Here is a 22,059-nt window from a genome sequence, read left to right on the forward strand (position 1 = left end):
ACCACCCCAAACGTGTTTGCTTCCCATCAAGTCCACTTTAAAACTTTCAAACTTGCCCACGTGGCGCAAACCGACCACCCTCTAAAACCCGTTCCCGGGTAATCTCTGTTTCATTTGCGAACAAATTTCTTCTCCTCCTAATAAATCATTTCCCCCTTGTGGCACGCGACGGTCTTTTCTAAAGCGCCCCTCCCCCTCCCGCCGGTACCATGTCGCCTTTGGCTTTGCATATTAAACAAAGGCATTCCTCCGGCAAGGCTTTGGGGACGCTTTTCCCCTTCTTTATTCCCACAACCATCCGAGGGAAGCGGAGAGTTTTCCGACATTCCAGCTGGGGGAACAATGGTGGGGGAGGGTGGGGGTGTTAGTTTGGTGCAAAGTAAGTGGAAAGCATTGCTCGGGAGTGTTCTCGGGGAGTAGCCCGCCCCCCTCGCTTCAACCCGTAATCATAAATTATCATGCAACAACACCTTTGGCCGACAAATGGAATTTGTTGCAAATTAATGGCATGCCCTGGCTGCGGTGGTAAGCGACAGTGGCCTGATTCGGATCTTTTTTTGACAACGGCCAACCGAAAGTGAGGTTAGTAATTGGCGGTCCACGCGCAGGCTGGTAAATGTGAGGTTATGCCTTCGCCAACCGAGTAAACGAGTGTCAATTCGTCCTCATCAACCGGGACCGGGACGTTCGGAGATGTCCCTCCGTTACTTTCCCCCTTCGGCACTTATGTGGTAGCTCGGGAAAAACCCCCCATTTCGTGCTTAATCCAAAGCGATGGCGATAAGCATTCCGTACGTAATACCCGTTTTCAGGACATTCCATCCCTTCCGATTCTGGCCATTCTCTGGTGCAACGGGTGAAGTTTATCTATCCGATTCCGGTGACGCCTGACGTCCAACACAAACCCGATCCTGGCCGCAGACGAGGGCCTTCCGGCAAATAGTAGCGCGCGCCTGGCACCGGTCACCCTGACAAACGATACGTTCATAAATCAACTCCCGCACACAATGGCAGCATGCCGAGGGGGAACCATCAACAAATATGTTATGAACTCGGGCGGCCCGGATGCACGTCCCGGCGGAGCGAGATGGAGAGGGCGAGGGCCAACAACACCGAATGCGATGCACTTTCCATCCATTCCGACAAAGGTGACACACCCCACCGTTTCGGAAGGGGATAGGAGGTCATCTGCATCGGACACCTGCCATTCACGGGGGCCAGGCAAGGCTCGGGCTAACCCGGGATCGGAAACCGATGCCGGCGCGGGCATCGGTGGCCATAAATAAGTTTTTCCTTTTGCACTTCCGCTGCCCGCGCCGGCAATCGGCCCTGACAGCTGCAGTCATGCGTAAACCAGAACGCGAGGTCACCGGATGGATGTCCCGGCGCGTTGCTCGACCCTTCGAAATACGAAACGGCGGAAGGTTGACCACGTTTCGGGTTGCAGAAATATATAGCTGCAAGGTTGGTACGCTGGCAGGTGGCATCGAATGCGAGAGACGATCAATTGAATTATCTGGAATGCTGCAGGCCAACACGTTTTGCTTACCACCGACGATGTCCTTGCCAACATTTAAATTGCATATCTGTTTACAGCACTAATCGATCTGGTTGGTGGATGCTCTTTCTCGGGGTTGGTTAAATGCTGGGTATGTTTTGTTTTTACACGAAGTACTCGTCGTGACCTTTAAAGCATCGATTGAGGGTCAAGATTTTTAAAACCCTATTTTTAAAATAACCACACAGAGAGTTATTCCTGTTTGCAAAGTACAGGCAATCAAAGCAAAGGTCAATTAATTCACGATTGGATGGATACATTTCTGATGTATATAATCAGCTCTGTAAACGCACCAACGAAAGATTGGGTTGCAAAAAACTGTGTTTATAATTTATATGAACTTGTGGTAATGTTTTGTGCAGTATTGTATATTTGCTTTTGATGAACAGTAATAAGAATCCAATGAGAAGCTCTCGAAAAAGTAATTATGCATTCAACTGAGTAAAATAGTGTAATAAATAGTGTTTTTATAGTGAATAGTGAAAATAGTGTTTTTCTTGTAAAATACGCTTTAAAATTTAAATGTCCAACGACTTTCGTTAAATCTTTGTAGCATTTAATATAAACATAGACCTTTTAAAAATTCCTTCACCTTCAGACAGCTGATTGTAGGGATGGACATGACCAAACGAGTACTAAATGATCCGGAATTAGGTTTCACTATAAACAATAAAATATAAGAGAATTTAAGGAATCTCAAAATTAGCTAACAATTAAATATCTACATACATTTGTTGAAATTAAATCTACAATCAACAGCTTGCATTTTGGTATAAGTTTAATTTTCCAACAATGGGTTCAGTTGATCGCTTGTAAAAGGAACGCCACGAGCTAGCTGGGTGCAATGTGAAGACCCCATCGCTACTGCAGCTTCAAGCAGCGTTTATTTACAAATTTCTTTCGCACCGAATTGGTGTGCGAAGTAAAACGAACGCGAAAAACCTCTGTAAATAAACGGCCGTGCGGGATAGTTTTTAGTTTCTCATCAACCAAAAACACACATCACACTTAAGATGCTGCAGCAGTGTCGATAGAGGCTAACAGCAATCCGGAAAGTAGTCGCAGCCGTTCTTTCTTCGAACAGGCCGTTTTGGTTTTAGAGAGAGTTACCTACAACACGTCAGCGCGGAGGTTTTCCTACCACCGGAGTGCAAAACGTTGCCCAAATGATGGAGGAAAAGCTAAAATATTCCTTCCTGCGCGATCTTACCGATGGCCAGAGTATATGGACCAGGTATGGAACAGCGTGGTTGCACCGAACTCTGCGTCGTTTTATCTTCACCACTCCTTTCTGTTCGTTGTAGGAACGAAAAACGGACCTGGTTTCTGACGCTCATCACTGGCACCTGCATGTTGTACTCCACCCGCACCACCATGCCACTGCTCGTACCGGCCGTGGCGGCCGAGCGGAAGTGGAGCAAAACCGACTCCGGGACGGTGCTCAGTTCGTTCTTCTGGGGCTACACGTTGACGCAGGTGCTTGGCGGCTACCTTAGCGACAAGTTCGGTGGCCAAAAAGTGATACTGCTGGCCGCCATCGGGTGGTCACTGATCACCTTCTGGATGCCGAACATAATCACCTCGTCGTCGCTGTTCGCGTCCTACTCTATCCCGTTCATAGTAACCATTAGGATAATCAATGGCGCCTGCCAGGGCGTCCACTTTCCCAGCATGATCAGCATCACTAGTCAAAACCTGAGCGCGTCGGAGCGAGCCAGTTTTTTCAGCATACTCACTTCCGGCTCGGCCCTCGGGACACTCCTAACCGGCATCCTCGGTTCGTTCATACTCGACTACTTCGGGTGGCCGACGGCCTTCCGGGTGATCGGATTCCTTGGACTCGCGTGGACACTCTTCCTGCGCTACTACACGATGGCGTCCGATCGGAGCCGGATCATCAACATTTCCATGCCGAGCCGGATGTACTCGAAGCTCGGTACGCCCGAAACCGTCCCTTGGTTGCGCCTGTTCGAGCGGGGTTCCTTCTGGGCCTGCGTTCTGGCGCACGCCTGCGAGATGAATTGTTTCTTTGTACTACTTTCGTGGTTACCGACGTACTTTCACGAAAATTTCCCACAAGCAAAGGTAAGCCCCTCAACCCAGTAGCCATCGGAAAAGGTATATTTCTAACAAGTGATTTCTCGTTACAGGGTTGGGTGGTCAATATGATTCCCTGGCTGGCACTTCCGCCGGTAACTTTCGTAGGAAAACTGCTTACGGAACATCTGCTAGCCAAGCAGTGGACCCTCACCCGAATTCGGAAGGTCGTCCAGAGTATATGCTTTCTGGGGCAAAACTGTGCCCTGTTTGCCATGTGCCGGACGCAAGATTTTAATATGGCACTAACGTGCATGTCAATTATAATCGGTAAGAAACGCAAACCACCAACAATTTCGAGCCCGAAAAAATTATGGCTCTTCATTTTTAGGTCTTTCGGGATTCCACAACAGTGCGGTGACGGTGAACCCGCAGGATTTAGCCCCCAGCCACTCGGGGAGTGTGTTCGGGTTAATGAACACGGTCGGTGCGATACCGGGCTTCCTCGGTGTGTACCTGGCGGGGCACATTCTCGAACTAACTCAATCCTGGTCGGCCGTTTTCAGTACGGCCGCCGCTATTAACACCTTCGGGTGGCTCATATTTACCGTCTTCGGGTCAGCGGAAACGATCGTCTAAAGCGAGAGCATCAATACCCCGTGCGTACCTCTTTTCTCTCTCTCTTTTTCTGTCGTTGTGCGCTTCGTCCAGGAAATGTACCTCCGATGGAGGTACACGGTTGGGTTGTAATTTCAGTATGAAATGGAAACGAAAAGCCAAAACCAAAACCAAGCCCGTTGTGGGACCTTTAATCCCCCCCGATGGGTGTGTACAATATTGCCCACTCTTTTTCCCCAATCTTATTCCAACACGCCCTTAAAATGATAAACGTGTCCCTCGAAGGATATACACGACGCGACCCGGTACTAGAGCAAAATTCATTCCCGGACAGTGAACCGACCCGCAATGAAACTTATCCTACCAAATTGACCCACTGAACGGGTGATCATAAATGGCGGTAGTGAAGGGGAACTGCAAAAACTGTTAGATAATGTGAAATCGAAGTATAAAACAAATAAAAAAAAACTAAATTGAATCAATGTACAAAAAGTGGTTGATGGTAAGGGGTGTCATGTTGTCTCGGTCGACTTATTTGTTATTTATTATCAAAAACCCACATGGGAATGGATCGAATATACCGAGGGAATTGTCAGCCGTGTCCTTTCCCTACTCTCCTACTGCTGTTTGAGGGTGTAATGTATACAAGTTTTCCTTTCACTAGGTTAATACCGCGTCTTATTGTGTACTATACTCACAATCTTGTGACCGTGTCGTCTACCGTTGCGCTGCAAAGGTTGGAAACAATAAATTTGATAAGGATGTTGGAAAACGTTCCGCACGAACGGAATTCCTCGCACCGCCGACTGCAGTAACTCGAATATGTCAAGCAAAAGCCTCTTCTATTCGTAAACTTCGTGTATGCCATGCCTTCTAGATCGAAAAAAGATTTCTATCTGTGAAATGTGCATTGATTTACGTCTGCCATGGCTAGGGCAGTCAAGTTCGTTAAACAGGGATCCAAAAATATACATTGCGATGGATTGAGCAATAGTAATAATTTAATGACCTACATAGAAAGGTTTACTGGGCTGAAGAATATTTTTTTTAAATAAATCATCCGTAACTAAAGGAACGTAGAGAAGCAGTGCAGACTACCAAGCGCACAATTATAGCAATATTTCAGGGAAACCAAAGACGATGGTACCGTTCTGTATGGTACCACCTACAGATTTGTGCTGTTTCCCCCAGATGGCAAACAAAAATCTAAACATCACACCCAGAGGAGGGAATGGCTATGCGCAATGTGCAAGCATGTTTCACGAACATCGAAGAAAATATTCCATTCGGAAAAACCGGCCCGCAGCCGAATCCGTATCTATGTGAGTCCTTCCAGTGGTGGTAACACTTCATACATGGCGTACTTCCACGTCCAACGTCGCGCGAGCGCTTCAAACTTTGGTCTATCGTTTTCGTACATACGTCCCAGTTCCGGTTCCATGCAAATCTGTTAAAAAAGAAAGTGTACATTATGTTTGAGGGGGGTGTAATTAACTCGCGGCTATGCTTGATTACCTGGGTGAATGGATCCGTCAAAAGACTTTGTACGGAAAGGAGCAGCTTCGAGATGGTCAGCGCCAAAGACCAGTTGTGCTGAATGATATCGATTCCAACGTCACCATGGCGCGACACGTTCGGGTGAACGATTTTCGTGAGAAACCGTACCTGCGGTGGTAGCATCGGGTACGAAGGGGGTATAATGATGTAGAGGAAAAACTTGCCACCCTCGTACGGGCTACCGGCGGGCCCAAGAATGGACGCCTGCCAGTGGAACAGCTGATTGTCTAGCGCGACCGCATCGATACCCTCGGTTGCATCGAGATCGAGCGAACGGATGTCACCACGGAGCCGGTTGGCCCGGATGTGGTTCACCCGGCCTCGCATTGGCGTTTTGAGTGCCATCTGAATGAGGCAGGTGCGACAGAAACAGGAATTCATCAGAGCACCGTACATCTAGCATGAAAGAAATCAAGTACGTTATTCCATTTCATCAAGTTTTCATACCCCAACGCCTACTTACATGTAGCCAGTTGGGAATGGTTGAAATCTGCTGAAACAGTGGCCAGCGTTCCTTGGTGTACTTCTTCCACATCTGCTGCGGTATGTGCACCTCCAGTATTCGCTTCCACTGCTTGCACACCACGCTCGCGTTCCACAGCGACAAATCGTCGAGGTACGAAAATATCGATAGCAACACTTCGACGGGCAGGGCACAGATCTGTTGGTGCGATTCGTCCGATTCGCGCGGCTGCGACAGCATATCCAAATACTGATTCAGATTGCGCGGTGCCGAAGGCCGCGGTCGTTCCAAGTCGTCAAATCCCGGATCGTCGTCCGAGCGGTCCTTCGCTTCCGAACCGTTCTCGGGCGGTTCGTCGTTGCCGGAATCCTCATCGTCCGACACCTCCGTCACCAGACCCTCGGCTTCTCCGTTCGGGTGGTTGGGGAAAATAAAAGAATGGCACGTACCGCACAGCGGTTCCCCGTAGCTCGATCCGTAGTATCCGTTGCATATCCAACAGGTTGATGAATTCTGGCACAACAAAAGAAAATCCCACCAAACAGTGATTACGCAAACCCATCCGAAGCGGTGCCAATTGTTTCTTTCTTCTACGCTACAAAGAAACAAACGCAGTGGTACTTCTTCACTCACCGAAAATTCAAAGTTTTTACAAAACTCTTCGTACTCCACGTCGTAGTACAGTTCCTCCTCGTACTTGGAGGTAAACGTTTTGCTGCAACCCGCAGCCATCGCTGCCGTTTCTGGAAGGATAGCACTTTTTTCCGGCAATTGTTGCTTGCGAACCGATTTTTCTATGCTTCACAGTTTGTAGACAGTGTGCAAAATGTATGTAAACAAACAATTTAATTTGACAAAACGAGGCTTACAGCAGTGTTGCCAGGAAGACCAAAACATTTGCTTTGCGCCCAAGGTTGATTAAGCTACCTTCAAATACCTTGGTAATAATTTGAAATAATAAATAAAATGCCACACCAGAAATAAACCGTTGACCAAGGCGTAATGAGTTGAAATAATTACTTGCGTAAAATTATTACGTAAAAAAAGAAAGGAACCAGCTTGGCACGAGACTCATAGTTATTTCATGTATTTATTATTGTTTAGCAACGAACCTAGCATGGATTTACAAATATCGTACATCTTCATTCATCCACTTTCGGCTTCGACTAACTTGGTTTGTCTCAAACGAACAAAATTGGAAATCTATATAACCGACGGATCCCGGGCTCTTGGAGCCCGATCGTTACATGCTAGAGGAAGAAATAAAAGACTAACGAAACTAATGCAACAAACTAAAACTGCTCTTGAACGCCACGCCAAGAACATGAACACGCGTTAATGTAGCGGGTTGTTTCGGTCGTCACTAACACGATTCTGGGGGACTATTAAAATGGCTCGTTCGACGTACGGTCGCATCACCCGCGTACGTACGGTTTTTCTGTGTGCACATATTGTCCAGCAAGGGCACGCGCCTCACTACACCGTCAGCAGTGTGTTTCCTATCTTCCTATCACGATCGAATGGTAACTAAATGGTGATTCTTCGTTAATATTACTGAGTTGTCTTTTATCCGCGCGTGGGTTTGTTTACCGTTGTGGGTTTTAAACTTTTTCTTTCCATTAATATTTACTTTATCTAAAATTGCTCCAATTCGCCGATTCCATGGCACCACGGTTATCGTGTGTCGCCGTTGGAGGTTGTATTGTGTGGAACATTGTTGGTGGGATGTTGGGACTGCTGCATGTTCCCGGGTGGTGGCGCCTGCAGGATCAGTGGCGCTCCGGATGTCGACTCGAGGATGGCCATCTCCGGGCCCATATCCTCGTCGGGGAAATCGTGGTCACAGTGATGCTCGCCACAGATTTTACACTCGTAAATGTTCGGCTTCAACGTGTTGAGAAGTTTCTGGACGGAATAGAATTATAATGAATTATTTAACTCTCACTGACAATTGCAAGCAATTCTTTAATTACCTCGCCAAACGTGCTGCCTTCGGCACGAACGATCTGGTATACGGCGTACGATGGAATGCAAACCAGTGAGGCGGACGTGATGGCCCAACCGAGTCCATGGGCCCATCCGGGGTAGTGATACTTTCCGTTATGGTACGTTGGAGCCTCATAATTTATTAAGCTGAATATCCACAGGGACTAAAAGGAACAAAGCATATGGTCAGTTATCGTAGCAGCCTCTAAACCATGTCTAAAAACACTTACGATCAACAGTAACGGTGCAGCGACCAGTAAACAGAACCGTAGATATAACGACGGATACCGTCCCGTCATTTGTTTGACGTTCTTCGACAGTCGATTGATGCCGTAGAACCAGGCGATTGCGATCGTCTCGAAGAATGCCAGAAACATGATCGATATTGAGGCCGCATAGTGATCGATCAGCTGAAAGAAGTATATCCCACCTTGTATCAGGTTTGGGAGACCCGCAAAAAACGACACAACGCACACGATCAGCACCAGCAGCTCGTGGTAGACAAGTTTCCGTTTGATCCAGCGTGGGAAAGCATCCTGAATAGAAGTGACCACGACTTCAACGATGGCAAACTGCAAAAAGGGGAATCGATATTAACGATCATTCTAGATGAAAGAATCAACTCATCCATACCTGACTGTTCAAACCCAAACAGAGCAACATAAAGAAGAACAGTACAGCCCACAGCTGGGCGGCGGGCATCTTCGCCAACGCCTGGGGGTACACGACGAAGATCAACCCCGGACCGCCACTGATCACGTCCTCCACGGTGGAGTTCTGCTCCAGCGCAATGTTGCCGATGGTGGCGAAGGCAAAGATTCCAACCAGCAGACTAGTGACAGCGTTCACAAACGACACAGCCAGCGTGTCGTGCAGGATATTGTTGTTGTACTTGTTGTAGCTCGCGAACGAAATCATCGATCCGAACGCAATACCTATCGAGTTGAAGTTCTGTGCGGCAGCGTTTATCCACACCTGAAGAGAAGAGATTTTAATATTACAGATTTATACCACAACCGGCATGTGGCTACTCACGTTTGCCCGACCCAATTCCTGCCAGTTGGGACGGAAGAAGTAATGCAGACCCTTGTCAGCGCCTTCAAGCGTAAGCGAGCGGCCCAGAAACACCACGATCAGCACAAACGGAAGGGTCGCCGTTAGGTAGCGCACTTTGGCCGAGGATTTGATCGACTTCCAGATGGCGAAGTACACCAGAATCCAGGCGCATACCAGGCACGCCACCAACTCCCAGCGCATCCCGCCCGGATACTCGATACCGTGGCTAATCTGCAACACTTTATTCCTGAAAAAGGAGGACTCGATACAGGTCGTGGATTGGAAGAAACAGGACGAAGGGCTTACTCGAAAAATTCCTCCGTTGGCGTACGGGACATGTCGGGGCGCGTGAAGTTGTGCTTCAGGCGCTCCGGGATCCAACAGTCGGGCGTGTTCCAGCGGTGCGAACAGTCCGTCCACGGCAGGTCCGGCCGGAACGAGGTAAAGAAGTAGTAGATTGCATACGCAATAATCACACTGTAGTACGTGGACATCAGGAATGAAACGACCACACTCGCCAAACCGGTACCTAAAGAAACATTTAAATGGAGAATAAACTCTCATTTTAATAAGCCGATTAAATTTCAATTTCCATCATCTAAAATAAAAAGGTTAGAAAAGGTTATTCAAACAAACACTATCTGTTCTGTCACACAAATGAAGAGCAACAGTGAAAGACTCAACAAGCAGATGAAATTTTCCATTTCCACGTGCCTTGCCACATGATTATGCATGACAATTGAATCGCACGTGTTATGTAACAAACGTACAATGGAAACGACCTTGGATGACATAACGTACTGCTGAAGTAGTGCATCCAGATTGCAGATGTTTTATACCATTGCATACAATAGTTTTGCACATCGCTAGAAGGGGTCGGTTTGGTTTGAAAATATGTATTAGCGCACCTAAATAGTGCATCCCGATTGAATGTGTCATCATAAATCATCTCCTCCTCCTCACTGGAGTTCGAGCAAAACTGATCAACACAACAGTTTTACCACACGTTGTTTTCCATTGTTCCAGAGCTATAAAAATAATCATTCATTTAAAAAACATACAACTACCCATTTGCATTATCATATGTAGCATGTGCATCATAAATGGTAGGTTAATTGATGATCTAATCGGATTTAAATTATATCGATTCCTTGGCATTTATAACCCTTGAAATGACTGTGCCCATTTAAAAATATATATTTTTCAGATTTTTTGAACCAATTGAATTTTAAAATTTCATTTACTTCTTTTTCTACTTCTTCGTACATTAAAAATAAAGAAAATGAAGAAACCTGTTAAACAACATGCAATATAAGCTGCGTTGAAAGGTAAGAGCCGAGTTCCTCTAAGGGTTGAGGGTGGATAACTACTTGAATAAAATAGGAAGCGATAGTAAACGTATCAAATCTAAACAGTAACGCCTTCGGCCACGTGCCCTAATCCCGGAACGCCATCAACGTGTTAAGTGATATTCAAATGTTGATGATTTATAGTGACAGTTTTTTCACCGTAAATAGTGCCCATAGGCGAAACTATGCAAATATGTCGTGCAGCCCGTCCCTTGTCTACCAAACGGTAGAGGAGGAAAAAACACATACTCGCCACATTTATTTTAAACATGAGCATGGTCCCTGAGTGGCGATCGCTTGATCTAAATGAGCTGATTTATTCATTGAACGCGTTTATCACCATTTTGCAGCCCCTTAAACGGGACGCTTACTCAACGCTACGCTGTAATAACTTACACGCCGACCACGGGTGCCGCTCTGTCTGCCCAGACTGCTGGTGGGCGAATTGGCAAACGCTGCTCAAAGGCAAGCATTCGTTTAGGCAGCAATTATGATAAAAATAACTTCCATCCCGACTCGCTCGATGATTGATGATTGGCACTTCGTTTACCCATGCAGCTAAAATCAACAGTTGAGACAAAACTGCAAAACCTTAAAAAAGCACCAGACGTCGGTTTTATACCCCATCGACACCGGCTTTATGAGTGGGACGGTGACGGTGGTCGGTAATTAACATACGGCAGTCGCAACATCGTCACGACAGTAGAGTTTGCTACCGGTGGGTTATTCGGGGAGAATGCATCGGAGGTAGGTTATGGAATTCTACTTCGATTTGAAACAAAAATAACCCGTCGTGATTGTGTTTTTCTCCCTTGCATCTTGTCCTCTTAACTGCAGCATCAATCAAAGCACAATAGGTGTTGACAATGTCTACTTAAACACTTGTCAATCAAACCACTGCTGGAAGTACACTTTGTCAACGTTCGTTAAAGTGAATGAACGAGAATAAAGCAACCCCACAAAAAAAAAACCCTTACCCTTCTGAGAGGCCCTCCCATTTATCAAGCGGTTTATTCTAATTTATTAACGAGTGTAAACACTCGAGCCGTGGCCAGGAAACGTAAAGCGCGTTCGTGTAGGTCTTGTTTCAGCAAGACATCGCTATGGGCCTACGATTAATGTGCCATACGCAGCCCAGCCTGGTTTGACGGAGATTTATGATCACACTGACCTCGACCGTAGAAAGTACGCCCCTGGGAACCGAGGTTCGATACAATAATAAATCTTGTGGTTCATTCACGACATCGTGTGCTAAGCATTAGTGCTTCAAACTGGATTAATTTAATTAAATCACAATGCAATGGAATGTATTCATCTAGCAGTCTGTTTAAACGTTGTTGACAACCATTTTTTGGCACTTTAATTGGCCAACACGATGAAATGAACCAATTAGCGTTGGAAGCTCCCTATGCGGAAACAAAGGATTTGAGCCACACACAAGCGACGAACCTCTGTTTCCTACTTGTAGGCAACATTTTACGATGCGCTTACCTTTGAACAGCGGACAAAGTTGCCCGAGAGCACCGATCGGTCCCCGACCCGTGTACTGACCGACGGCCAGTTCCATGAACAGCATCGGGATTCCACAGATCAGGAGAATGATGAAGTAGGGCACCAGAAACACTCCTGTGGAATGACATGAAAAACATTTACAAGTTTTAGCATTGGTTGACTTTAGTTGGCGTAAAACTCGTGACCATTACCTCCGCCACTCTTATAACACAGATACGGAAATCGCCACACGTTGCCGAGACCCACCGAGTATCCGATACAGGCGAGCACGAACTGCATCTTGTTCGCCCAGTGCTGCTTACGCGGTTTGAGATTATCAAGATCGGAGTCATCCGAGACGCCGCCATAGCTTTCATTCTCGAACGGTTCCTCTGGTGGCCTGCAAAACGATAAAAACAAATTGTTAATAAAGAGAACTAGATGGATTTTAGCTGCCTTTCCGTTAGAAGAAGAGCTAATGGCTTAAAAGTAATCGTTATGCACGAGTTGTGTGCAAAAATTTTCGTCTGAGTTCCAGCTTCTCAATATGGTCATGTCGTGCCCACGATTTTTTAAACAAAAAACATATTGCTGAAAATATTAGCCACCAGTTTTCAGTCTCCAAATAAGGACATGCCAAAAATAAATTATTTCATGCCATGTATTCCATGCACGAGTTCCTTCAACGGCTTCAAAATTCCTCTAAAAAGGCTTTCAAACACGACCCGGGTGTTTTTTCTATTAATATACCTCAATTGCCGGTTCACTTAGCGTATTTATTCTAAAACATCCACCCAAAGAAGGTATCGTTTAAAATTGATCCATATTATTGCAGCTTTGCTTAGCATCTCTAACTGGCACGGAAATGTTACTTGTTGCTGAGGCAAACATAAACAAATCATAACTGATGTTAGGTGATAATTGGTTCCTTTTATCACTCTCAGAAAGAAATAGAGTTCTATTTTGTTTGCTAGTTTGATTTGTGAATATGTCACACCAGATTCACTTCCTGATTGTTCGGAGCAATGGTCGATCGTTTCGGTTCATTTACTGTTCTTAAGGAACCTGGTGAGATGCTGTGAAGGTTTTGTTGATAAAAGTTATTATCAGTACTAATCACTTCACACGATGTTTCCGGAAAAGAGTATATGGTTCGGATAACAAAAAAAATGGAAGTAATAGGATATTTTAACTAAACTATTAAACTGAGCTAGGAAAATTCTTCCCAAAAGACTTAAAGTTGTGATATTAGACATGGAAGCGATTTGAAGAATTGAATCGTTCACAGTAATAAAATTATTATCATGTTCCACATTATTATCATATGAATTCTTTTAACGCCATTTATTTCAAGGGCAATCCATTGTCTATTTTCAATGTGTGTTGCCTAGGTTAGGGATTTATTTTCTGTTTTCATTGCAAGGTTGTTTTCCTCCTTCATCGAGTGAATCACTTTACCCAAACATAACACATCAAATTAACACCTCAAATATCGGATCAGATTACGCTGTTTCCGACTGCAGAGGTTCTATCCGAACTTGCCCTGATAATCCAACACGTATTGGAGACGAATATGTAATGAACCGGGACAAACGGAACCCCGCGACTACCAAACGGCTCCAATTTCACGCTTTTGCGGTCACATGCAAAGTTATTTCATATTCATCATTGTATCAACTAACTGTCTCTCACCCTTTCCCATACAGATGAACGTGTTTCTTGGCACTTGTGGATAAATTGTGATCATAAATAGGCTGCTCATACGAGACACGCTGCACCGAAAGGCACCACACGTCGCTATCAGCCGGATAAATGTGACCGGAAATGGACAATCGTCACGACAATGGGCTTTGCGATCGAAATTCGAAACGTCACCGGATAATGCTACCTGGTTTGGAGGGTGGGTGGGACGGGGGTCGGAATTCGCAATGGACGCTGATGCCTGTTTCCAGTGTAACGTAAGCCCGGAGACCTTTTTTTTCCTTTTGCATTGTTTGAGATGCTGCGGTTTCTGTGTAATAATGACGGGGCAGGAAATGGGAAATAGTAACCTATCACTCTAATTTGACAATCAATCATACATTGGACGTGTACCAACGATAAACTATCTCTAGCGGAGAAATAATTATCATACCATCTTCTCAACCACGGCTAAAGTCCATGTTTGAAATGGTAGGAAGTAACCAACAGATCTGAATATAAAACATGATCGCAAATCTTCCAGATAAAAACAGCACGTGAACCTAAGCTACCCTTGGTTCGTCTTATCTTAATCCAACTACTTGAAGCATCCAACGCCTCGCTCTAATGCTTATCAGTGGCCTCAGTTAGAGTTATGGTTGCAACGCTGGTTTCAGCACTAGAATTAAACTTTATCAATCATAAATCCAACTTAACGATTTATAAGCCCATCGCAATCTCATCAGTATAATTGCACCATGACTCCAGGTATGAATTGTCTGGACCAGCTTCACCTGATCGCTTTATAATATCTACCCTCTGTACCGCTCGTGATGGCAACTTACGCTCCAATGAATCGCCTCGTCATAACCGGGCTGTTGGGATAGCTTCGCATCGAAGTCATGAGAGGTGTCCTGTCCGTGGTGCCACCGTTCGGTTGGGCCACTCGCTGTGGATACTCCGTCGACTCGAGGTCTTTGGGATCGGCCTCATTCTTTGAATTTATATCATTCATTTTGCACGCACAACGGAGTAGTTTAGATCGGTTCACTCGGTTAGCAAAACACTTTGGCACCTTATGAAGCGGCAACCATGTCCACAGCGATCTTTTAAGAAAGGACCTTCCACAATGTAACGAACTCTTATCTTCACCACGTGGGAGTACGCACGAACGGATTGGTGGAAGGATTAAAACTGGTACGAAAGCAGCTAAAACCGTTGATCCACAAAACGGTGGATCATGTAAAGCGACTCGTACCGGCTCACGTTCCGGATCGTACTGCGAGCCCGACCTGAGCCAGCCCGTGGCAACATCCACCCCCGGGGTATCCGTAGGGCTTCTCTCGGTCAATAGAGGCACTGTACGAATGCCTCTATGTCGGATCTACGTCATATCCAACCGGGTGATAATCGTCTGCGACAACATCATGCTGCCTGGGCATTATCTGAGGACTCGCTTGCTTTATCAGATGCCTAAGATTTCGCTAACCCATGAAAACTTAACCAACAGTTTCTATTTGGTCGAATGCAAGGTATCTTCTAGCATACTTTCATACAATAGAGAATTGTAATAATAGTACCAACAGCTAGTCTACTGCATCCGGCATCCCCTACGCGAGCTTCCAGAACTGTTTTCCCCCCAGAGCAGTTGACAGGCTGTTATCGCCTGTCCACCATATCCGATATTTATCATCCCACTAGACACTTTAATCACCGGCGACGTCTCCCATCTCCACAGCCTCCAAAACCATCCAAGCCGACGCATGTCAGCGGCAACCGACAATTCCACACTCGTCCAAGACACGCTAATGGCTCGGGTGAGTTTATGACGTCGGCGGTCAAACATTTGCCCAGCAAATTCACGCCGTTCCACGGTTCACCTCAGGCAATTCGCTTCGTCCACATTTGGTTTCTTTTTCCCAGCGACACCGATATGGCCGGAGCCTTTATATAGACCAACCGGACCATAGATATCAGTTAGATATAGAATCACCGAGGCGCTTGCTAGCGAAAGGTAATTTAGTTTAGTGTTTTACTTGCAGAAGAAAAGCTCATTTGGTTTTATGGACTGACATAATGATGTTTGAACAGAAGGTCTAAACCTTATTAAGGAAAATAACGGGAGCAATGTGTTACTCGTTAACGCTCTCTTCTTCAATCAAATGTTATTCTAGCGATGTTTACCTAAAGTAGAAATTTGTTCACCATGTCATAAAGTTAGTACACTTTCAATCAATTCCCGGGGGAGATTTTATCGTTATTTAATGATCGTCAATGATCATTCCTCGCTCGGTAGAATTTTGAAGTGGGATTTATGTCACAACAAATTGATACAACGTGGTCCTACAAGTAAAACGAAGTATAAATAAAAAATTCAGAGGTGCCATTTGCTTCTTTGTAACTTCTTGGCCTTCGCGATTCCAGCAGCGTGCATATTCTAATCCCCCACAGGGACGGCGAACACGACTTTCACCTTCCACCGTCCGAAAGCTAATCGAACGAAATGCTACTGAGGCCCCATCCCATCCACATTGATAACAATTTCCTCAATTGAGCCGACCCACCGTTTGTTGGGGAGTGGATTAGAGTGGGAAGAACGGTCAAATCCACTCCAGCGACAACGAGCACCAATTCCAAGTGGACCAAGTCGTGTGGCCGTCGCGTTTGCCGCAACAACCGCAGCCTCGTCGAAAATGTAAATGACTAAATCCGTGCATCCGAAGAATGGACATGGCATGGCATAGGCGTGCGCCAATTTAGCTGCGCGTCAGATGACCTCATTACGGCGGCCCCGCACTGACCGTCGTGGACAAATTTAAGCATTCATATCATACGCCAGCGTTCTCTGTGACCATATCGTTCGGTTGGGAGGCTCCACGGTTGTTGGTACGCAGCCTTCTAGATCGTTGCAGTGCAACTGACATGGTCGATCAGGTGCATCATGACTGACGTAAACGGATTCGCGGTAAACCGCAACGGTAATTGCAACTGTTCGACGCATGAGTAGAGACCACTCCAATCATCTAATATTTTCCATCCGAACAGCTTCTTGATGAGGGATTCAATTACACACGGGATGTGCGTGATCAGTTCTTTAACTCTACTTCTCTTAAGAATTCGAGAAAAAACCTAACTAGCCGCTTATCCAATTTGGTTGTTATCGAAATGGTATTTAAATACCGAATACCCGAATTTAAATACCGCATCTATAAAATCTCTATAGGTTCTGCCCTTTGGCCTCCTCTTTTGCCTGATAGCGGTATGTTGAGTAATTGACGCGAGATCGCGTGTCGGTGCGTTAATCGCCCCTTTCAGACCTTCCCTCTCCTCTCCCAACAACGCTATTATGTTACGACACTATGTTTCCCAAATACACCCCGGGAATTTGCTAAACGCAGGGAACGCTCAATTGAATAATTCGTTGGCGGGAACGCACTACCTCCCGATGCCAATCAGGTCAATGGACCGGCTTGGGTCCTTGTTAGAAGCGCGTTTGGCAACACTTACGTCGGTGGGTTGATCATTGTTAGCAGCTCGTTCGGGGAGTTCGGTACCCTCCGGATGACCATCCGCCGGCCATCGGTCGATCCCATGCCTATCGATGCCAGCGATCGGATGGAGGTGGCGTCGGAGAATAGCCGCGGCGTTCCTCCGACATCGCTGAATATGTACGAGCCACTCCGGGCGATCGCCGCCTGATTCTGGTGCGCCATTCCCAGTCCATGGGGATCATGAGCTACGGAGAGGTTGAGAATAGGTTAGAAAACATCCAAATTTTCTATGGAACCACTAGAAATCCCTGTGTGGCGCTCACCTGATCGTACTGATCGTAGGCTATTGAAGTATTTGGGTTTGAGGTACGATCCAACCGGCGCGGTCGGGACCGTTATCGAGCTTGGTCCACTGGACATGGAACCATCGCCCGGCTCTGGTTTGCTACTTCCTCCTCCTGCGACATTAGCACTCGTCCCCGGATTACCTCCGGTCGGGACAACCGTTTGCCCTCCTCCATTAGACGATCCTGTTCCGACTCCAGTTCCAGAATCAGTGACAGCTCCTCCGGTTTGACATGGTACGATCACGAACTTTCGACCGCTCGATCCCACCGTCGGCAGTAGAGCTTTCGCTTCTTCATTTGGTGCACTGTTGTTACTGTTCAGCTTACTCTGCTGCCGGTAGTTGCTGTTGATCGCGCTGTAGTGTAGATCGTTTATCGGGCGTCGGTTCGGTATCGGATTCACTGACTGGATTTCCAGCTGGTTTTGCTCCTGCGAATCCATCGTGCCTCATTGGGAAAGCGGAAGAAATTGGCCTGATTGTTAAGTGGTACGAGGATCGCACGGATCGCGACTCTGGCGCTTCACTATAAACTCACAGTCACAAAGGGTTATTTTTAACTAATTCGTATCACAGCATGGATTAGATGTCTTTTTTGTCTTGTCTACACAACCGTATCACTCACTCACGAGACCACTGCTGGAAAAAATATAGGTTAGATCACGTTCAAATCCCACATCTCTATAAAACACCCTTAAACAACAATACAAAACATTGCAGATATAGCAACAAAAAATAAACGCATGCTTCGAAACACCAGACGATCCTCCGATTATTCACGGTTCAGTAAATAACGCCGAACATATTTTTATCACACTTGAAAAGCAAACACATTTCTGAGATACTTCCGCCACATTCGGTCACGCCAGGTCGGTTAAAAATATAACAACATAAATCGTCATCCCATATCGCACTAAACACTAAACCATCGAAGAAAGCACGCTCGAGCGAATATCGCTCCCCGGTTTGCTTTATTTACATTTGTTTCACAAACAGGACCGAAAGGACCGGACTCCGAGCAGAAGAGCATAACTACCACTACCACCCACTAAATTGCGCGCTTGTAACGAAACCGGGGCGGGGTGCGTTTGTCACATCGCTGATGGTACGCATTTTCTTTATTTTCTTTTTTGATTGTCAGTACATAAAATTCCACGAGATGATCGTAAATTAGTGCCACAACTCCTCGCCAAACAAAGCGTGGCGCCAAGTGCGCATGAAAAAAAGTTTTCCGCAAATTAATTTAGTGTGTAGAAAGTCTAATTGGTGCAAGTATATGCTCAAGAAAACGAAGACGAAAGAACATCAAATTTCCAAACTGCAAAAATCACATCAAATAAATCTGTCGTCGGACTTAAACCGTTTCATAATTGGAAAACACCCCCTAAAAATGTCATCGCACCTTCACCAATCTGCATGCAAACGTAGCACCAATTTACAATAGTTTTGTTGATAAGTCTTGTTGAAGATGATCAACAATCATCCCGCCAAATGTTGCCCAGCTGAACGTGATGGATTGATGAAATTGACTCGCCAACTCACCACCTGACTTTTTATTTTCTTTGGTGATCTCAATAACTGCCACTCATTTGTCGCCACCGAGACGATCAGCAGATGCGTCATGCTCAGAATCGGAACGAAACCCCCCGAAATGTCCACCGTTTTACGACCGCAAGCGTGTGTCCGAAAAACATGCGCGATGCCATTACGCTGTTCACAAAACGCGAGACACCCTCAAACCGTGTGAGGGACAGACGCTGGCAATGAAAATGATGTGGCCACTTACTATGAACCCCGGACCCGGACACGCCTCTCGGGGCGAAGGCGAAAAATGAAAATAAATTTGTATCGAAATACAAAGTCGAGAGTGGGGCTAAACTGTTGATACTTTTTGGGTATTTGGGTCTATACCGAGATGCATTACAAAACTATATGATCAGGACATCAACAAAGCCATATGGTAAATGAGTAGATTACTTGTAGAGCAATACATACTTAGGGTTTCCCAAAGGCAAACATTTCCATTGCCATTGAACAATTGCCACAACATGGCCGGTTCCTGAAGTCTAGTTGTTACAACCAATGGCAAAAGATGTTAGATGCACTTGGAACTCCCATGCGAACATTTCATGTCGCGTGTTGGCCGTATCGTTGTTTACAAACACAAGTCAAACGCTTATTTTACAACACTGCCATACGGACCTGAGTCCAAACCTGTTTAGAATTCGCCCCATCTCCACCACGCGATTACCACCACCCCTTAAGCTTAAACCCCAGCAGCTAATCTCAGCGCACTGCGGACAGGAACTTCCCGAAGCCATGATCTAACTGGCCTCATGCGATTGATAATTGCTCCGCTTTTTACCGCTGATAAGATTGGAAAGACACTTCGACAAAAGGGCACCGCACGTGTGGCACCCATCACAAAGCTGTATGGAAGGACTGTGCAGCCTTGATGTTCGGGCTCACGCTGAGGTGACCAACTATCCTTCATGGTAGTGACTGTAGTTTATGCCGCAGGTAAAGCCCCTCCTTGGCATACCTTCGGGGTCCTCAAGCTACATCAAGGGTTCCGAAAGGCGTTACATAAAGCTGTTGTCGGTAGCGGTACAAAATCCGGTGTCCCACAGGTCAGGCCACTATCAGCACAAACTAACGCTATCAGCAGTCCACGCCCCGGCTGGGTGTGTGAGGTTCCTTTTGGATTAGAAAATCGTTTTATAGCCGCCATCATCTTCTTCTTCTTCTTCTTGGTGTAACGACCTCTTGGTCATGCCTGCCCGTTAAGGGCTTACGAGACTTGTTTCCCTGTTGTACGTGGATAGTCAGTCCTCTCGTACAGGGGAGGGGTCCGGTCTCGGTTGGGATTCGAACCCACGCCGTCGAGGTGGTGAGCCCCGGCGCTCAAGGGCCGATTTTCTAACCGGCGCTACCGCTCGGCTGTCGCGAACCCCCAAAGCCGCCATCATGTTGATCCTTTTTACAGGGTTCTTACTGAAGATAAAATGTTTTGTCATGAAGATGGTTGGCTAAACTAGAGTGAAGGTTTATTATGTCATCTATCCAACGATGCAACGAACCAGACTTTTTACTCTAACTTATCACCTTTATCATGACATCAAAGCTCAAAGAATTTTCAGGAGGTTCAGGAGGTCTAGAAAAACGTAAACCTCTAGGGAACTGTGAACGTTGGTGAAGGGTGAACGAGTTATAGCTGACAAAATAAAATCATGTTGAAGGTTTTTGATTAGTCATTAGTTTTTATACGTTTAGAACTGTATCAACGAAGATGTTCTTTGGTAAATTCGGCAGAAAGTAAGAAGAACTGAATATCCATTAGGTTAGTCACTTACTCGCTGATACCGTACGAAGCGAAATGTTGCAACTAATGTGTTATCAGTGCACGTGATTTCCCCATCGACCGGTGATTCACCATTGAACATTTTGTTCGTTGATAAAATGTTACGACCCCTTGCTTCGCATGAGGATGTCGGAGTCGATAAAAATATGCCTCCTTCCGTGGGAACTCCGTCAAATCCGACCGAAACGATTCGCGTCACCTCCCGCGAAATGGTGTTGGTGCGTTGTAAATCATATGATCACCGTGATTTTTCTCACTCACAGAAAGTTCAAACAACGTGCTGGGGTGGCCCATTATGCTTAGGTCTCGGCTCGTGGTTTTCCCTTGCTGGTGGACAGGGATGGCGCGCTTGGGAGACAATTAAATAAACCATCAATATGCGAAGATCCGCTGCAGGGTCCGCTGTCCACCCGCCGATACCAAAAACCCACCGTAAAAAAAACCGGCCCCGTCAGTCACATCCGTCAGATCCATCAGGGCCCGAGTCAACCGGGTGTCAGATTCAGTGTGGATGACCACATCAACACCGTGGCAAACGCCACAACAATAGTACTGCAGACGGCAACCCGACGCGGCCAGCCGACCAGGGTTTGGCTAATTTTAGAATATCTTTCGACAAAAACAGATAAAACCGCGGTCCGCCGCAACTAAGCAGGCGGAAAAAAGCGAAAATCGAGCGAAATACAATACTTTCTTGGGGACAAGATAAAATGAAACGTGTATCGGAACCGGGAGTACCCAAGTAGGCGCAGTGACAAAAAATACACTTTATCGCTATCAATACCCCCGGACTAGACGGTTTTTTTTATTCGTCAGTTTTGCTCAATCACCTGAACCACCTGAAACTGACCCACCGACGGACAGGGAGAGGAAGTTTGGCAGTAGGCAAAGATATTAAATTATCTTCGACCCTCACCGGTTTTCTCCTCGGCTCGGAAGTAAGCAAGTCGATAGGAGGAGCGGCTACTGCAGGTAGCCATCGATAAGTCAACTCAAGCGATAAGTCGACTCGTTGGAATCTGTAGCATTTACTAACAAACCTTCGCTTTCATGATGCAATATTTCA

The 22,059-nt window shown here is 46.1% G+C and overlaps 3 protein-coding genes across 3 annotated transcripts; 1 reads left to right on the top strand and 2 right to left on the bottom strand.

The window, feature by feature from the left end:
* Positions 1–2,470: 2,470 nt before the first annotated feature.
* On the top strand, positions 2,471–4,722 carry LOC131265693 (voltage-gated purine nucleotide uniporter SLC17A9). The gene is made up of 4 exons (XM_058267993.1): positions 2,471–2,792; positions 2,863–3,643; positions 3,709–3,925; positions 3,987–4,722. The coding sequence occupies exons 1-4, from the start codon at positions 2,725–2,727 to the stop codon at positions 4,232–4,234; spliced, it is 1,314 nt and encodes a 437-aa protein (XP_058123976.1). The 5' UTR covers positions 2,471–2,724; the 3' UTR covers positions 4,235–4,722.
* Positions 4,723–4,725: 3 nt separating this feature from the next.
* Positions 4,726–6,985, bottom strand: LOC131265695 (uncharacterized). Its single transcript, XM_058267995.1, has 4 exons — positions 6,867–6,985; positions 6,234–6,746; positions 5,729–6,166; positions 4,726–5,660 (listed from the first exon to the last, which is right to left on the bottom strand). Exons 1-4 carry the CDS (start codon positions 6,963–6,965, stop codon positions 5,532–5,534), a joined length of 1,179 nt encoding a protein of 392 aa, XP_058123978.1. The 5' UTR covers positions 6,966–6,985; the 3' UTR covers positions 4,726–5,531.
* Positions 6,986–7,300: 315 nt separating this feature from the next.
* Positions 7,301–18,249, bottom strand: LOC131265676 (sodium- and chloride-dependent GABA transporter ine). Its single transcript, XM_058267968.1, has 10 exons — positions 17,610–18,249; positions 17,303–17,531; positions 12,328–12,515; positions 12,116–12,250; positions 9,582–9,804; positions 9,255–9,522; positions 8,853–9,194; positions 8,450–8,791; positions 8,207–8,383; positions 7,301–8,138 (listed from the first exon to the last, which is right to left on the bottom strand). The coding sequence occupies exons 1-10, from the start codon at positions 18,073–18,075 to the stop codon at positions 7,908–7,910; spliced, it is 2,601 nt and encodes an 866-aa protein (XP_058123951.1). The 5' UTR covers positions 18,076–18,249; the 3' UTR covers positions 7,301–7,907.
* Between the last annotated feature and the right edge of the window lie 3,810 nt (positions 18,250–22,059).

The sequence above is a fragment of the Anopheles coustani genome, chromosome 2, assembly GCF_943734705.1.
Source record: "Anopheles coustani chromosome 2, idAnoCousDA_361_x.2, whole genome shotgun sequence".
Taxonomy (NCBI): Eukaryota; Metazoa; Arthropoda; class Insecta; order Diptera; family Culicidae; genus Anopheles; species Anopheles coustani.

Coding starts and splice junctions, on each gene's coding strand:
- LOC131265693 (XM_058267993.1), top strand. CDS start 2,725: ATGATGGAGGAAAAGCTAAAATATTCCTTCCTGCGCGATCTTACCGAT. Junction 2,793..2,862: donor GGCCAGAGTATATGGACCAG/GTATGGAACAGC, acceptor TGTTCGTTGTAG/GAACGAAAAACGGACCTGGT. Junction 3,644..3,708: donor AAAATTTCCCACAAGCAAAG/GTAAGCCCCTCA, acceptor TTCTCGTTACAG/GGTTGGGTGGTCAATATGAT.
- LOC131265695 (XM_058267995.1), bottom strand. CDS start 6,965: ATGGCTGCGGGTTGCAGCAAAACGTTTACCTCCAAGTACGAGGAGGAA. Junction 6,747..6,866: donor GTAAAAACTTTGAATTTTCG/GTGAGTGAAGAA, acceptor TTGTTGTGCCAG/AATTCATCAACCTGTTGGAT. Junction 6,167..6,233: donor CCATTCCCAACTGGCTACAT/GTAAGTAGGCGT, acceptor CTTTCATGCTAG/ATGTACGGTGCTCTGATGAA.
- LOC131265676 (XM_058267968.1), bottom strand. CDS start 18,075: ATGGATTCGCAGGAGCAAAACCAGCTGGAAATCCAGTCAGTGAATCCG. Junction 17,532..17,609: donor CCTACGATCAGTACGATCAG/GTGAGCGCCACA, acceptor ACCTCTCCGTAG/CTCATGATCCCCATGGACTG. Junction 9,523..9,581: donor CCAACGGAGGAATTTTTCGA/GTAAGCCCTTCG, acceptor CTCCTTTTTCAG/GAATAAAGTGTTGCAGATTA.